The sequence below is a fragment of the Bombyx mori genome, chromosome 27 (assembly GCF_030269925.1).
Source record: "Bombyx mori chromosome 27, ASM3026992v2".
Taxonomy (NCBI): Eukaryota; Metazoa; Arthropoda; class Insecta; order Lepidoptera; family Bombycidae; genus Bombyx; species Bombyx mori.
Window position 1 is genome coordinate 7,659,120 of NC_085133.1, and position 18,832 is coordinate 7,677,951.

General features: G+C 36.5%; 1 protein-coding gene across 2 annotated transcripts; it reads left to right on the forward strand.

Moving 5' to 3' along the window:
- Positions 1-339: 339 nt before the first annotated feature.
- On the forward strand, positions 340-11,857 carry ST3 (sugar transporter protein 3). Of its 2 annotated transcripts, XM_062676379.1 has the most exons (4): positions 340-762; positions 8,515-8,783; positions 9,917-10,052; positions 10,218-11,857. In XM_062676379.1, exons 2-4 carry the CDS (start codon positions 8,523-8,525, stop codon positions 11,429-11,431), a joined length of 1,611 nt encoding a protein of 536 aa, XP_062532363.1. In that variant the 5' UTR covers positions 340-762; positions 8,515-8,522; the 3' UTR covers positions 11,432-11,857.
- The last annotated feature ends 6,975 nt before the right edge of the window (positions 11,858-18,832 follow it).

Genomic DNA, 18,832 nt, shown 5'->3' on the forward strand with positions numbered 1-18,832 from the left:
AAATCAATAAAGAAAACATTACACACACTACATACCATGTATTTGACGCACACACGCATGCGTACTATTTATTGTCAAACTTTTGTTCTTGACGTCTGTTGTCAAATTGAGAATAGATTAAATATTGTTTGTCTATGTTAATAATTTTTATAGCGTAGTCTTGGCGAAATTTGTGATTATAGAAGTTTAAAATACAATCATGATAGTGTACAAACTTACAATTCCAATTAATTATAGTCGAATTTCGACTACTGCGGGACCACTAGTACTATTAATTTTATCAGAAAGTATAATAAAATAATTAGTACGAGCGAAGACAGTCGGGTAATCTATATACATACAATAGTTACTAGCAAACAAAGATAGTGCCATGCACACGACAAATAAATATATTATTTCATTTGTAACTTTTTATCTTATTTCTGAGTTGAACGAACTAGGTCCATTAAAATTGCATTCGTTGAAGTGTTAAATTGTTTCTAGATTCTTTTTGAAACTAGAAGAAAATGAATGTAATTTATTAATTAAATTCAAGTTAAAAAATACCAGAAACATTACGACTTGTCCATAGCAATTCTAAAGTTAAATAATAGGTTTTATCGATACTCATTTCAACGTGGTTTATCTACACTGCGGTCGCGTGCTCTTGTACAAATAAAATCCGATCAGTTTAATGTGTGTGAGACAGAGAATTCAGTCATTTTAATTGTCTCAATAATGTTATTTGTTTTTAATCAATTCTCGTCGGAATAATTGATACAGGTAATTAATTAATTATAAAATCTCTAATTTCAGTAATTTGAACTTAGTATTTTATTTGATTTTGGCGATTCGTGGACACAATTGAAAAATAGTTTTACGGTTTAACTTTACGTTTTTTATTGTCATTATATTATTTCCGAAGCGTACTTTATAGTGTACTTTACATAATTTACAGTTTACTAAACAGTTTTCGTGGTCACGTACTAAATAATAAAATGACAATTACATAAAATAATATAATGGCAATTAAAAACACTTTTACGGTTTAACTTTGCCTTTTTTATTGTCATTATATTATTTCCGTAGCGTACTTTACATACTTTATACTTTGCACAACTTACAGCTTACTCTACAGTTTTCGTGATCATGGATAAAATAATATAATGACAATAACATAAAACATAGTTTGAATTACAATTAAATATATATTTTATTTATTTTATTTTATTTATTTATTTATGTACACACAGAAAACAAGACACAGTACAGAGTAATAGGAAAATTATGTACAAAGGCACTGCTTATTTCTTTGAGAAATCTCTTCCAGCAGACCTGCGAGAGGATAATGAGAATAATAATAAAAAGTGATAGAAAGATATATTGTTAGTAATTTTTGTTAATTTTTATAAACATATGTTCGTAGCGCACAGTTTAGAGTCAAGAATTGTTTTCAGTTCTTTTGATGAGTTTTTAAAATGAAAACTTTTTTCTAGGAGGCTTTTTTTAAACATCTTGTTTCATGGCGCCACAGTGGAATAAGTCTCACGATATTTTACAATTATCCCATTTACATTCATATCGGCATTGTTAAATGTAATAAATAAACAACCGTAGGTATTATTTTAAAATATGCAAATAACACGAAGAGTTTTTTGTGTATGTGGTATGTAGTTGTAGTGTGTATATATTTAATATAATATTTATAATGTGAATTGGAATTATTTTATTTTACTGCCTATTCGCATTTTGCCTAAGGGCGTATTCTAGCTACAATGGCTGATAGGTGAACTCACTGGGCTCTGGACTTTGTCTCTGAAATCTGGAAGGCAGTTCTTCGCGCTCTCGAGTTGATAGGTCTCCTTCGGAAGATCTCGGGCAGCTGTTAGCTAACCCCACTCCTTCTGGCTGAGCCTTTGCGCGCCCACCTGTCCTGGTGAAACTGGAAAGGCCACAGGGCCCTTCAGGGACCTTCAATCATAAAAAAAACGGTGCGCGCGCAACTTGGTGAATGAAGTGAAACTTCTTTTTGATTTTTTTTTTATTGCTTGGACATCCACAACGTAAATGCGCCACCCACCATGAGATATAAGTTCTAAGGTCTCAGTATAGTTACAACGGCTGCCCCACCCTTCAAACCGAAACGCATTACTGCTTCACGGCAGAAATAGGCGGGGCGGTTGTACCTATCCGCGCGGACTCACAAGAGGTCCTACCACCAGTAATATTTTCGATGTGTAGTACTGTGGTTTTCTTTACTTTTCATCCTAAAACATATTGCTCTTGTAATAGGGATTGCTGTGTATAAGAGATGCGACATCTTCAACATTTATATTATATATATTTAAAATTATAGGTAGAAACATGAATATGTATATATTTTTTTATATTTTTTTAATATTTACTCGTTGCTAACGGTAAAAAAAAAACCTTGTTAGAAGTCGTATTAGAAGTTTCACTTCAAAAAAAAGCAGTGCTTCACGAAATCTATCACCGGATCGGAATAGCGACTCACTGAGAAGATCCGGCGAGAAATTCAGTGGCTTGTGTCTATGGGGTTAACTATGCGGTCTTTGGAGGGTTCGGTGCGGCTATTCCTCCAATCAGTCATGAGATTAGGTTCTCGGCCTTGTACAGCTGTACCAGTAGAACCAAATGCGCAATAATGTGATTTTGGTGATGTCTTGACATTGCTTAGACAAGAATTTATTAGGTAATAAAGAAGAATTAATGAGAAACTTTTTAAGATGCTATGCGATTTATATTCACATTATTTTTGTTGTTTTACTTTTACCTTTTATACAAACAAAAAAAACTCTAAAAATATTAACGTATACTAGACCAGGGGCTCCTAAACTTATTTTGTCTTTGAGAATAAATTATATTTTAGCGCCCCCATATTTAAACCACTATAGCGAAAGCTCAGTCGGTGTCTAAGAGTCCTCCTAGATGATATTACAACTCGCCTCCCAGGCCTCTACAGAACGCCCCCATTTTTTATCTGATCTCATACCACCCCCCTCTAGGACTGCAGCGCCCACAAGGGGGCGTTATATCGCCCACTTTGGGAAATGCTGTACTAGACGAATGAATTAGTAAAATTATCACAGCGGGTTACTTCGATATTTGTATCAATTATAGAAAAAAAACAATTGAAAATAGCAGACGATATAACGTGTCTATATATATTTATATGCCGATAGAGACAAAAACTTTAAATGTATCGTAAAAGTGTAAGTGTTTACGGCTCGTCTTTACTAATATTATAAAGAGGAAAGATTTGTTTGTTTGTTTGTATTGAATAGGCCCCGAAACTACTGAACCGATTTGAAAGATTCTTTCACTGTTTGGAAGCTACACTATTCCCGAGTGACATAGGCTATAATATTTATTGAAAAAAATTAGGGGTCCCTAGTAAGCTATAAAGTTGTTATCAAAGCTCACCACCGAGATGGGACCTCACAAAATTAGTGCCATTCTCGAAACATGAGCAGACCTTTCTATTGTATTATAATATGATAGCTACTTATATATACATATAGAATCGTCCAGCAAGTTTCGGCTGCAAAGCAGCGCGATCCGCCGTAAAGGGTTCGCACATTAAGACAATTTAGACTCAGACCTCATGTCTCAAGGTAGACTGGTGGTTTTTTACTGGTGGTAGGACCTCTTGTGAGTCCGCGCGGGTGGGTACCACCACCCTGCCTATTTCTGCCGTGAAGCAGTAATGCGTTTCGGTTTGAAGGGTGGGGCAACCGTTGTAACTATACTTGAGACCTTAGAACTTGTATCTCAAGGTGGGTGGCGCATTTACGTTGTAGATGTCTATGGGCTCCAGTAACCACTTAATACCAGATGGGCTGTGAGCTCGTCCACCCACCTAAGCAATAAAAAAAAAACCATGAGTTCGTTTAACCGTCTATTTAATAAGCAAATAAAAACTTCGACTATCTACAGTATTATGGTTATCCATTTGTTTAACTCACAATTAACAGATTAGTCGGTACCTATATGTTGGAATTTCATTTAGATACCAAGTCTACACGTAGTAATGATATGAATTAATATCCTATCTAGGATATGCGTAAACAATTGCCGTTGATTCAATTATTGATGTTAATAGACAATCGGACGAGCATTAAAAAGAACAAATTTCAATTTCATGATTACCTTACATGTAATTAAACCGTAAAAGTAGCTTAAATTATGTTTACAATTCACGAAAACTGAAGAAAATAGTAAGAAAAAGAGCCTTACATCCATGCCTTTTGGCCATACGCATGCATTACGCATGCATATTATGCATATACAAGTTTTGAAAGTTTACGTAATGAAAGTCCGTAAAGAATGATTAAGTAAACTACTAAAAATACTAAAATTTAGAACAAGCGCCATCTGTGATTCGGGAACAAAACTAAAACTGCCAGTGACAGCTACTTGATATGCTATGACGTTTAAAGCTTATAATATGAGTGTTCCCACTCCTTTTGAGACGTGAAGTCAAAGTCTCTGTTATATTTGAAGTCCTACGCTTCAAACCGACACCCGTTAAACTGTTTCGCGGCAGAAATAGTAATAAGCACCCGATATTTCGACTGATTGAAGCTTCATAATTAGTGTCCTGTATAATCCCATCATCGATAGTAATCGATACCCATTTGAGCGACACAAATAAAAGTTTAGATTATAGAGCGGGTCAAAGAATGAGTACATACCTATACATAGCGGAGACATGAGAAGCCGCGACAGCAAAAGATCGATACCTTTGAAATGTGGGTGTGATGGAGGATGCTACGAATACCACGGACTGCCATGATAATTAACGAGTCCATTCTAAAGGAGCTAAATATCCGAAAAAGGCTCTCTGCCATCTGCCGGTAACGTGTTATGAGCTTCTTCGGACACATCATGCAGTCTCCCAGGTATGAATTAGAGAAGGTCATAATGAGGGCAAGCGCGCCGTAGGCAGAACACCAGCTACATGGTCAGATCTGGTTAAGGAAGCGGTTTGTGGTAGTCTATACCGTGCGGTCCATGCCACTCATGATCGAACACTGTGGAGGAAAGTCACATCTAGTCGCGATCTTCAGCAGTGAGGGAACTATGAAGAAGAAGACATACCTATAGGCTCGAAAACATTACCTTTCTCACGCAGTCGAGTTAAACCAACAAAATGGTTTTATTTTATTTGACCATGAAACCTTAAGACAGTCAGCTCCTTAAACACGTGTACCGTAAATTCGCAAGTCATAAACAACTAATTAATTTTTTATTGTACTCATTCAATGAAATATATCTGTGTATAAACTATTTAGTGGATTGCGTTCAAAAGTATCAAATGTTTCCCAATGTTCAAATCGAAACGCATGACCACTTCGCGGCGGACATAGGTTTTTAAATCAACTCGTGATATAATACGCTTATCAGAATTTACATTAGTTTTAGTTAAACAAACTTATGTAATACTATTATTGAAAACGTTTCCCAACCGCCATAAATGTAACCAAACCCAGCGCAAGACATTGTCCATCGGAAATTGCGTTGGATACGGATACGACACACTCTACGGCCAAGTGGAGACAACGCAGACTTGGAAGCGCTCGGGTAGCCGTTAGTAAATCCCACCCCTCCTGGCTGAGCCGTTGCTCACTCACCTGGAAAGGCTGCCGGACACCAGTAATCCTTCAATCATAAAAAGACAACGCAGTAGAGATCGCTTTTGAGTGACAACCGCGTGGCAGGAGACGACCTGGTCGCCATGTACGCTCTTGGCGACGCAGAGCGAAATGAGGACTGCCGGCTTAACCTGGAGTAATATTAGGAAGCAAGCGCAAGACAGGGTTTAGTGGAGACAACTTGTGAGAGCCCTATGTACCAGCGGCGTACCCTAGGATTACAAAATCCCAACCTAGTGCTTAGTGGTTCTTTAATTACAGAATTAAGAATTACTTTGGTATAATGATTAGTATAAAAACAGTTTTTTTCTTAATTAAATTGACTTCCTTGGTTACCTTGATTAAATTAATGTTTCTGTATCTAAAGCGTCTAAAAATAGACTTCGAAGTTCTCGTTAAAATACCAGCTCATATCTGAGTCACTTCGTAGGTTTATGTTCTTTTGTCACGTTTTTTTCCATTCACTGGTGTAGAACAGAGCGGTGAGCAATTGATAAAAAGAATGGCTCCACTTCTATGTCTTTTATTCTTATTATCGAGAAGAAGAAAGAAGGGGATTTTTCTTGGTTATTTAGTACGTTAACTCTTACTGTTAGGAGTGTGTACGTTCTTCCTTATACTCTATTAAAACCTATACTTCATATTGTTGTATATACATAGCAGTTACAATAGTTGAGTCACATATCAATAGTTCATTTATATGTATATCATTTATATGCATATACGTTTGGTACTAGATGTGCTAATTACGACTCGCGCCAAAAAAGTGTACTTCGCAACGTCGCAACTGACACTTTTAAATGTTTCGCTTTCACTGTTTCACAAATTATTTTATAAATAAAAATACTAAATTCAGGGCTGAGATGGTATGGTCACGTAAAAAGGAGGCCAACTGACTACGTAGGGGCACTGCTGCTCGACCTCCCCAATCGGAGACCTAGAGGAGACCAAGTCAAAGTGGAAAGTAGTGCTGAAGGACAAGAGGGAATGCAATCTCACTGACGAGGATGTCGAAGACAGAGCTAACTGCAGGAATAGAATGAGGAAATATTCCCCACAACAATGTGGGATAAATACTTAGGAAGAGAGAGATATGTTGTCAAAGCTATCAAAATAGAACGCACGTAATTATAATAGTGGAGAGAATGTGGGCTTTGCAACGGCTGGAATTTTCGTCCCTACGTGACCACGAAGAGTGTTAGAGCGCCTCTTACCTCGCTTCAACAGGACGTGCAGACTGACAACTCTAGTAGACTTTTGGTCTGTGTAACCATCCTCAAACAACTCAATTACGTGATGGTGTTGATGACAATTAATTAAAAATGGATAATGGTGTCGTAATAATGAAGTTAGTTCAAGATTCAGACAATGGATAGCGTGATCTGTTTTTTTAATGGAATGTTTGTTAATTATTATGTAGTATGTAGCAAACGTAGAGTCGTATTGAGTAGTATAATGAAGTTTTATTATCTAATCAAGCTGGTAAGGCAACGATGTCAAATCAAATCAAAATCAAATTTTTTTTTTATTCAACATAAATGAAAGTACATACTTGTTGAACGTCAAAAGAACTACCGCCAATTCACAAGATCTAGCCTCCGTCCTGAGAAGAATTGGCAAGAAACTCAGCGGGCATGTCTTTTTTTTTTTAAATATGAAATAATTATTTATTTATTTTCTAATATTAGTTTTTTTTTTAAATATGAATGTCTTTATCTATTCATAAATTAAGATTTACTTTCACGGTACGACATAGAGCGGAGAACAGTTTTAGCGCACTTGTACGATATCTGGACAAAAGGTTTTACCCCCTAAGAGCTTTGACGTTTATATTTAAGAATCAAATTACTTTTTTAATTGTTTTAGTTGGGTAGACAAGTTCACGGTTCGAAAAGGGTATCGGAGTTCTTAGATATAACTTGGTGATTTACGCCATTCATCTTTAGATATAATAAGGTCGAATTCGTGTTGCAACGTTTTTGGCCTCTAGATCAAACGGGACACATGATAACAGCGTTACCGTATTTTGGTCAGTATACAATGATTAAGACTGGTTTTACGACCTAATTTTTTTTTTATTGCCTTTGTAGGCAAACGATCATACGGTCCACCTGATGGTGAGTGGTTACCGTCGCCCATGGACTTCAGCAATGCCAGGGGCAGAGCCAAGCCGCTGCCTACCGTTAAGTATGTAATGTCGTACACTATTTTATTCGTCTTCGTATTTCCAACGTTTCAAATATTTTACAGTTCACAGTGGTCCGTGCGAAATTAAACTGTAAAAGGAGTTTTAGATATGACGGTAATTAAATAGAAATAAGTCCGATTTTCTAGTCCATTGATTTTAATTAGCGCGCAACTACAAAGATATTTCGAATAGGAACAAATTCTACCGCTATGTATAAGCACAGAAATTATTTACTATAAAACGAAATGATATTTCATAGACGGCCGTCTGGTGTAGTGGTAAGTGACATGGTCACTACACAAGGGGGTCGCGGGTTCGAATCCCGCCAAGGGGAGATATTTGTATGATAAATATAAAAATGTCTTTTCCAGGTTTATGGATGTATATTAAATATATTTACGTGTATAATAAAAAAATTACATTTTTTTTGCGTTATCTGGTACCTGTAACAGAAGTTCTTTACGTACTTACCACGGGACCAGTTAACGTGGCGTGATTGTTAGTAAATATTTATTTAAAAAAAAAAAGCTTAATTGCCAATTAATGTATATATTTCATTATAATTTTAGATCGGGCACATTACATACATTACGTGGTCTATACGTTTTTACAGATTCTATCAAACACATAAACAAAACCTTTTCTAATAATAAGTAAAAAAACTTGTTTCAGATAAAGCGATGGTAGAACCAGTGGCCGCTGATAAGCCAAAGGATGAAGGATCCCCGAATGTAATAGAAAATGAACCAGATATAGCTGATATAAATCAGGAAAACCAAACAGCGGGTGGAAATTTTGAAACGAAGGAGAATTATAAGAAGAATCTGCGCATATCAAGCAGCAATGGACTGGAATTAATGGAAGACAAGGAGGCACCAAAAGGAGACGTGTTGCTGACAGATTCGAAGACTGTGATACGTTTTTCGCCCATATGGAAACAGGTAAACATTATTTTTGTCACAAACTATGACGTACCAATGATTTTAAATTGATCTGCAACAAAGCTAGTAGAAGAATGAAATAATAAAATTGCTTTATTTTAGTCGATAAATATTATACTATGGCATTGCATTATTTGCTATGTTAAATTTCAGTCACGAAATTCAAGATCTCGGGTCAAAATTTAATATCCTATATACATATAGTCAATTGAAAAAATCCATAGCACAATGTGCATTTAAGATTTCATTCGTACCCATATCTTAAGATTTTTATCAGCATTTACACTATTGTGTTTTTGGTCAAAGAAATATCTAATATGGCCGCGAATTTGTCATATTAGCTAATAAAAAGCCCATTTTGAAACTGGGTGTCGCAATATAGAAATGGCGGTTATTCCATATTACGGTCAAAAGCTTGACTGTTCTGCAGCCCAAACATACACGCGTGTGTGTATTTAAATTTAGCGATACATTAGATTAAGGACTATTAAATTATTAAACTACCCATGGCTAATCCTCATAGTGTAGGCACCAGTAATGCATCGTCTGAAATGTTTATTTTCCCCTAATTCGGTTATAAATAACATAACACAATGATGCCATAAACTATAGAGGATAATGATATCTGTACCTCACAATCTAAATATGGCAAACATAGATTTTCATGTTATCCGAAATGCGCTTTACAAGAATAACGAAAATATTGTTACGCCGGTAAGATTAACGCCATTTATCGCCAAATAGCCGAACGAATGTCGAAGCCATCTATTGTCAGATAGCAGAAACACACACATCAAAGCTACTCGACTTGTCCAGAATCTACTCGATAAATCGAAAGATGTCGTATCGATTATAAAGCCGTTGCAGAGATGGCACGCAGTCAGTCAGTAATCGGAACTACTCGAAGCGAAACAGCGATCGGATCACCTGAAGCGAAGTGGAAGAATTGAATTGAGAATTTTAAAGTGTTCGATAAGTGTTCTAAGTGTTGAATACAGTTTCAATTTATACTTCGGTAGAACTTTTATTTATCCCGAACCCCAGCTCGTAACAATATACGTAAAACTCTCTGTATACCCAAAAATAAAAATGTTAAAAGACTCCTCGTTGAACTGCTATTGAAACGTTTCCAGGGCTTAGCCGCATCGGCACCGATTCTGTTAACTTTCGCTGCGGGTTTGACATCCGGCTTCTCGGCCATTTTGCTACCACAGTTGGAGATCGAAGCTGGACCCATTCCGGCAGATGAAGAAACAACGTCATGGATAGGTTAGTGATACTTGTGTTCTCTAAAATTTTTAACACTATATTAAGGTTACTGTTAGCGTTTTCATATAAAATTATTACAGCAGTTTTTTCTTCTGCTGTATTTATAAATGAAAATAAGAGTTATGTCCTTATTGTTTTGACTATATTTAATAATTAATATTTCAGCCTCAATGGCTGCACTTCCAATGGCTCCCGGCTGCCTTATATCTGGATGGATGTTTGAAAGATTTGGAAGAAGGACATCTCAATTCATCGTTTGTGCGCCTTTGTTGCTGGGATGGATCCTCACGGCAGTAGCAAATAACCTGACTCTTATGTTATGTGGTAGATTTTTCACAGGACTATGCGTAGGATTGATAGGCCCTTTGGGACCAGTGTATATAGGTGAAACTTCAGAACCGAAATATCGAGGATTCTTCCTCGCTGCGATTTCGCTAGCGATAGCATTAGGCATAATTTTCGCGCATATTCTCGGCACATTTATATCATGGCAGTGGACTGCGGTCATCTGTGCCCTGTTTCCAATATTAAATATAGTCTTACTAATTTTTGTACCAGAAAGTCCCACTTGGTTAATATCGAAAGGTCGCATTGAGGAGGGTTCCAAGGTTTATTACTGGTTAAGAGGATATAGTGATGAAGCGAAAGATGAATTGAAAGGTATAATTGATTGTAGATTAGCAAGGGATGCTGCCCCAGTAGAAACTTGGAAAGACAAAGTGCTTTATTTTAAAAGCCCGGAACTAATTAAGCCATTGCTAATCATGATAATATTCTTTGCCACATGTCAATTCGCCGGTACAAATGCTTTTGCATTTTATTCTATAGGTATTATTCAAAAAGCTGTAGATAAAAGTATAGATAAATATGTCGCAATGTTCGTAATGGATTTGTTGAGGCTGATAGCTTCTGTAGTAGCCTGTGTTATATGCAAACAGTATGGTCGAAGACCTTTATGTTTCATCAGCGGGGGCTTAACAACAATCTCAATGGTAGGACTATCAATGTTTTTATATCTAAAACCCGAAAATATGGCTTGGATACCTCTCTCATGTTTAATGCTCTACATTTGTGCCATTTCAATTGGCTTAGTTCCACTGCCTTGGATGATGTGTGGTGAGATCTTTCCGACTAAAGTTCGAGGATTAGGATCTGGGATTAGTTCGGCTATGGCGTTTGTGTGTTTCTTTATAGTAGTTAAAACTGCACCGGGTATGATGACGTATTTAGGCGAAGTTTTCACTTTCTCGTTTTATGGGACAGTCGCATTCTTTGGAACAATAATATTATTCTTTGCGCTACCAGAGACTAAAGGAAAGAGCCTACAGGAGATAGAAGAGAAATTTAAAAGTAAAAAGAGTAACGACTCGAAAGTATAATATTTCTCAATGTTTTAAACGAAAGTTAATATTGTGTGCTAGTAAGTCGGATTGGAGACGATATGTGCACAGAAATATATTAGATTTTGATGACAAACGACGGTGGTTCTGGATACAAGAACGCAAGAAACTAAAAATAAGCCAACGACGAATAAAATTAACGGTTATGTTAATGACGTTTTCTCATGGAGCAGCTGTTTTGGAACATTTTACAAGTTAGGTAATCAGTAATCGCGCAAGTTGTTTTTGCCGAAACTGGCATGAAATCGACATCCAGTGAATTCATTTTGAATCCAAAAATCCATATTAGTTTTTATTGTTTTTGTATTTTTATACTATTAGTATTGAATAAGTATTCGCTCAAAGTGATACTTAGTTCTAAGTCTGTGATGTTTCTGTATATAATATTAAATATTTTAAAATGTTGCTTGGTTTTTCTTTTTGGAGAAAAGTTTTGTTTGTTAGTAAGTATATACATTAAGTTGAAGATTGACTTTGTGCTTGACGGTCACTCAACACGCAGACACAACTTGAGTATATCTGCTCACTATGAGATATGAAACTGAAGTCTCATTTGTACGATTAGTTTAATATTACCGAATAATAAACATTACTAAGTAATATAGTGACGAATCAGTCGAGCGCCTTGTGGTGCAAGGCATGATTGAGAGTACAAAACCGCGCGGCAGATCACCGTTATGGGAGCGACTAAATAAAGACAGCTCCAAAGGTGAACCGATAAGAGGAGCAGGCCGAGGTAATGAGAAGTAGACGTATCTGCCAACCCGTCGCTGGCTTCTTGCACGCGGCAGAATGCAAGAAACGTGACTGGTGGACGAAGCGTAATGGCGACGGTCGGCATGAGGACTTAAAACTCTCCTCTAAATTATTTGTGTTCACTAAACCGGTATTACACACGCACAACGACGAGAATGATCATCCGTAGGAGTTCGTAAGAGAAAAAGTTCAAATTAGTAAAAGTCCCAAGTAGTAAAAGTCCAAAAAAATATTAAGGTGAATAAATGAATGGCCTAAAGGATAAGATGCTCGATGCATTCGTATGCATACAAGGGATACGACGGTGTTCGAATCACGCAAGCAGGTACCAATTTTTCTAATTATATACGTATTTAACGTAGCAGCAGCAGCGATTCGGTTTGAAGAGTGGAGCAGCCGAAAACAGGGACCTATTAAAGTCCTAAGATGGGTGATGTAATTTACGTTATTGATGTCGATGGACTCCAGTGGCCTTAACACTATGTGGATCATTCAACCCTCTTAGCGATAGGTAATAATAAAAAATGTATTTCCGCACGCAGAGTGGCGCAACATATTCAAAAATTATAATTTTTTCTAAGTAAATATGTATCTAATTTACTAAGAAAGTAATTGACTGTCTTTTTGGATTGAAATATTTCTCAATTGCTTGCCGAGTGAAATTTTTTTATATGGTCTCCCACTATACGAGGAGGTACGTTGCGAACTAAATTCCTACGTTTTCCATTACGTTCCGAATAAGTTCGTTGTCCATTATAGTCTTTAGAGTATTTTCATATAATAGCTGATTCTGTTTAGGGGACTTTTTTTTTTATTGCTTAGATGGGTGGACGAGCTCACAGCCCACTTGGTGTTAAGTGGTTACTGGAGCCCATAGACATCCACGTCGTAAATAGGCCTCCCACCTTGAGATATAAGTTCTAAGGTCTCAAGTATAGTTACATCGGCTGCCCCACCCTTCAAACCGAAACGCATTACTGCTTCACGGCAGAAATAGGCAGGGCGGTGGTACCTACCCGCGCGAACTCACAATAGGTGTACCCACCACCAGTAACTTAACGGAGAGACTCGGTGGCAAATGTCCGAAAACTGATGAGATAAGCTTTGAGTCGATCTAGGAGAGTCAGTGGCCATTTACTGGTGATGGGATCTCTTGTGAGTCCGCATGGGTGGATACCATCGCCCGTTTATTTCTGCCGTAAAGTAGTAATGAATTTCAATTTGAAGGGTGAAGCTACCGTTGCACTGTAAAAATTGAGACCTTAGAACTCATATCTCCAGGTAGGTGGCGGAAATGTCGGAAAACGAATAAGATAAGTTTCACAATTCAGTTTTGTGTTCCAATTACCAGACGGCAATAATGTGATTTCGATCTGTGATTATACCTATTATCATATCGAAGTCAGTGTCGTGATTGTGTTAATAAGTGATAAGAGAGTCAAATCTATTTAATCATCAATCAATTAATGAGTAATGTGGCTTTACTGAATTGCAATTAATTAAATCCATTGCACCCATTCTATGTAGGGATTTTATTTATCTTTTTAAAGTTGCTCAGGCACCATTTAAAAATTGAGTTGAAGCGTCGGGTTCGGACTCTTTATCGAACCTGAAGGATTTTTGTACATATAATATGGATATGGACTATTTCGGAATGAATCTATACTAATATTATAAAGAGGAACGATTTGTTTGTTTGTTTGTATTGAATAGGCTCCGAAACTGCTGAACCGATTTGAAAAATTATTTCACTGGTTGGAAGCCACACTACTCCCGAATGACATAGGCTATCTTTTTTGAAAAAGAAATAGGGATCCTTACTGAAACTCCAATAATGTAACCCGAGGTGTAAAAAAATTACCTAAAATATTCTTTACATTGCGCGCCCTGCGAAAACGATTGATGATAGATTAAAATAATGCACGACTTTTAAATAATAAAAGATTAAATTGTGTTTTCTGTGATATAATATGAAAAAAACATATAAGCCTATTTAATCTTTTTTTAAATTAATATTGAAAATTAAACAGTAAACAGTATTAGTGAACTGTACAAAACTAAACTCTCTTTTTAATACGCTTTTATTAGCTTCAGACGTATGTATGTTTGTAACGGAATCTTTGAACCTGGTTTTGACCCCTTTCAAAACGTCAAATTAACTCGAAATTTGGTATACTTATTAAAACCGATGACAATTCAATATTTAAAAAAATATATGTAATTGAAAAAAATTGAAATTCAACTAAAAAATGAAAAATAAATAATAGTTTAAAAAAACTTACAAAATACACTTTTATGGAAAATCCAATTAAAAAGTAAAAAATATTTTTTTATAAATTCGCAACAATCACAATAAAATCATTTTTTCTCACACTATTTTTAATTTAAATTAATTTTTAATTTAAAAGCGTATTTTGTAAGGTTTTTAAACTATTATTAATTTACTAAATGACAGATTTCACTTCATGACACTGAAGAAAAATCCTTTTCAAAACCTAAAGAGTTTTAAACAATAAAGGTTTTTCTTTACATACATACATACACATACATAGATAATGTATTTGATTGTATGGATGTGTAAACGAACGGATCTCATAGACATAGGCCGTTCTACCATATTATGTGTTTTGGAGTCGACCTCTGATCAAAGGAAAGGGTAAGGAAAATATTGATATAGACTAAAGATAGCCATTGCGCTAGCTTATCTAGTAGTTGAGGATTTTAGCTATGGATGGACTAAATTAATATATATTCACCCAACACTATCGGAGTTATTATTTTTGTTAACACATAAAATATTGTTTTCGAGGTACCGGATCTGGACTGAATCTTATTTTTTTTCAGTGCTTGGTAATGCAGAAAAAACCCTTTAGTGACTTTTTGCCACACTTCCCACAAAATACTTATTATATAAGCATGGGGATGGGTCAAAAAGCTTTCTTTAATTGTACAATATATTACAATCCTTCATAAAAGCATGAAAGGTAAACATTTATCGATGTCAGTATGTATGCGTGCTCTTGTACAAATCGCAGTGTTAAAGTTATATAAAATTTTATCGATATTCATTTGCACGTCTTGGGTCTACGTCGCGGACGCGTTTACAAAAAAAGTATATAGAATAAGTTTAATGTGTGCAATTCAAAGAATTCGGTCGTCATAATTATTTTGATTATATTATATACGATTACATTTCAAAATACTATTTAAGTGAGAACCGTTACGCCGACCAGGTATAGTTATTTTTACTTTTATTGTTTAGTCGGTACTACTGTCGAATGCTTATAGCTGTTTTTAGATTATATATAATATATGTTTTTAATATAATATTGCGTAACTTTTTGAAAATTAAATTAAATTACCGCTTCAAGTTAGTGTTTTCTTGATTTAGCTTTGTAATTGAGTATTGGATTGAAATTATTATTTACGAATTGTTCAATATTATCTTATAAAGGTATACCACGATTTTTAGATATAATTAATTTCCGATATTTATTTAATAAGCACTACTTAAGCGGCTCATGGGTAAACATGAAGTCGTCGTGGCCTAACGGATAAGACGTCCGGTGCATTCGTGTTGAGCGATGCACCGGTGTTCGAATCCCGCAGGCGGGTACCAATTTTTCTAATGAAATACGTACTCAACAGATGTTCACGATTGATTTCCACGGTGAAGGAATAACATCGTGTAATAAAAATGAAACCCGCAAAATTATAATTTGCGTAATTACTGGTGGTAGGACTTCTTGTGAGTCCGCACGGGTAGGTACCACCACCTCTGCCTATTTCTGCCGTGAAGCAGTAATGCGTTTCGGTTTGAAGGGCGGGGCAGCCGTTGTAACTATAATTGAGACCTTAGAACTTATATCTCAAGATGGGTGGCGCATTTACGTTGTAGATGTCTATGGGCTCCAGTAACCACTTAACACCAGGTGGGCTGTGAGCTCGTCCACTCATCTAAGCAATAAAAAAAAAAAAAAAACTGAAATATGCGATTAGGATCATTAGGATGATAGGAGTAAGGCGAATCTGTGTGCTTAGTGCAAGTTTTTTAACGTTCTCGATAGCGTAAAAGTTAGCTCATATTTGTATGGAATGGGATCGTTTACTTACGTTTTCCACTAGGGGCGCTGTTCCTACTGCATACAAAATTGGGCTAACTTTTACGCTATCGAGAACGTCAAAAAACTCGTACTAAGCATACTGTTTACGCTTGGTCAACGGCCGTTTTCAATAACCCATCTATCCGTAGTTTCGGTTACTAAAGATGGACAAATCTATCCTTTTGTCCTTCGGTTCATTAACCTATCGACGGATAGCAATTCCCATCGGATCTATCCATCCATCGTCGGGAGGACGGATAGCCTACTAAAGATAGAACGCTCATACAAATCGTGCTTACTCCCGTTTCAATATGAGTTTTAAGTAACTCTCCGATAGGCGACGCTATCTCTAGTAAGTTACATGTTTACCTTTTGAAAGTAAATCGCTATATTTTAATTAGTGTTTGTCTTCATAATGGCATATTGTAACAGTGATATGGAATTATTTAAAAATGATGATGGATTGTGATGCAGATAATGACAGTGAAGCCGATATAAGCCGAAAGAACGTCTGAATTGCCTTTCTTGACTGAAAAATGTATATTTCAAAACTCGAATTCAAAGTTAAAAAAAATAATTATCAATGTAGTTCATAGATACAGAGAGAATTTATTTTATTTCACTGTAGCTCTTTAATTATACACACATTTAGAATTAAAAAGTTTATAAACGAAAGTTTTAAAGTGTTTTGGAAGCAATTGATCATGGAGTAAGCAATAGAAAAACATACAAAAGAAACCGACTACTGCTCATTGGCAAAGTGCCAGTCAAAGTGTTTCGTTTCATAATTTCGACTAGAATAAAAATAACAATTTGTCCAATTTAAAAAATATAAACATATATTTTTATTACTTTTTATTATAAACAAATGAATTTAAGATGGTTTACGATGTCATGGTTAAATTACAGTTGTAATCTATAACTATATATTAAAATGAATTGCTGTTCGTTAGTCTCGCTAAATCTCGGGAACTGCTGGAGCGATTCGGCTAATTTTGGTCTTGAATTATTTTTCGAAGTCCAGAGAAGGTTTAAAAGGTAGATAAATATGAAAATGCTTGGAATTAAATAAAGTTTAGGTCTTTTATTAATCGATTGAGGCACTACGAAGTCTGCCGGGTCAGCTAGTTTAGAATAAAATGAAATAAGTCTTGGACCTGATGTTGTTTCATATTTGCAGTAGAACGAAACGTATCAAGAGGCTTGGATCAGAGGGAAGAAGCTACTGTTAGTTAAAGATAGATAGCACTTATCCGTGATTGTGAAACGCAAACTAAAAATAGATACGCTCTTAACGATAATCAGAGATAGCTATCTATCCGTAATGTCAGATAGGTTATTGAAAACGGCCCTAAGTCCGTTTCTGGGTGTTACCACTGGAACTCGATGATTTCTCTCGACCGATAACTCGAACCAGTGTACGTTTTTTTATAAAAAATTTTATTGCCCTTGTAGGCAGACGAACATACGGCCCACCTTATGGTGAGTGGTTACCGTCGCCCATAGACTTCAGCCATTCCAGGGGCAGAGCCAAGCCAGTGCCCACCGCTCAGAAAAAGTCGTCGTAAGATTTCATAAAATTGTATTTACTTTTCGTCTTTTTTTCTATTGCGAGCCCATCTATTGTTTAGATGTTACTAGAACCCAAAGACCACATAACGTGAATGCAGCCCTAATGAGACGAGTTCAAAGTCATAATTGAATGAATGGCTCGGCGAACTCTTCAAGCACGTGACTACTTCGTGGCAGGGTGGTGGTATCTCCCTATTTTAGGTTACAGTACATCATCATCATCATCATCAACAGCCCACAGTCGTCCACTGCTGAACATAGGCCTCTCCTAATCCACACCACTGAGCCCGGTCTGCGGCTCTCCTCATCCACTTCTTGCCAGCCACCGTGCGGAGGTCATCGCACCACCTAGCCAAGGGGCTTCCCACGTTACGTCTTCCGCTGCGCGGTCTCCACTCGAGAACCCGTCTGCTCCAGCGATCGTCAGTCCTACGGCATATATGGCTAGCCCACTGCCACTTCAGCTTGCTGACTCTTTGAGCTATGTCGATGATTTTAGTTCTCTGTCGAATAATCTCATTCCGGATTTTATCCTTCAGAGAAACTCCGAGCATGGCTCTTTCCATGGCTCGCTGAGCGACTTTGAGCTGACGGACCAACCGTACTGTGAGTGTACACGTTTCGGCTCCGTAAGTCATTACCGGTAGGACGCACTGGTTAAAAACTTTCATTTTCAGGCACTGTGGGATGTGCGATGAAAAGACTCCACGCAGTTTGCCGAACGCCGCCCAGCCCAGTACATCATACCACCAATAAATACGTAGAATATAATATTAGCAAGTTCAATTTGTGTTACACAATGTTATTTCTTTATCATGAACATTATTCATTAGCATGTGTTAAGTAGTTATTTTTTTTTACCATTTTTACCTGCCTCCGGTCATTGAACTTCAACGATGCCATTTTATAGCATTAGGTACATCGAGCGTGCTTCAATTGATTCTAACAA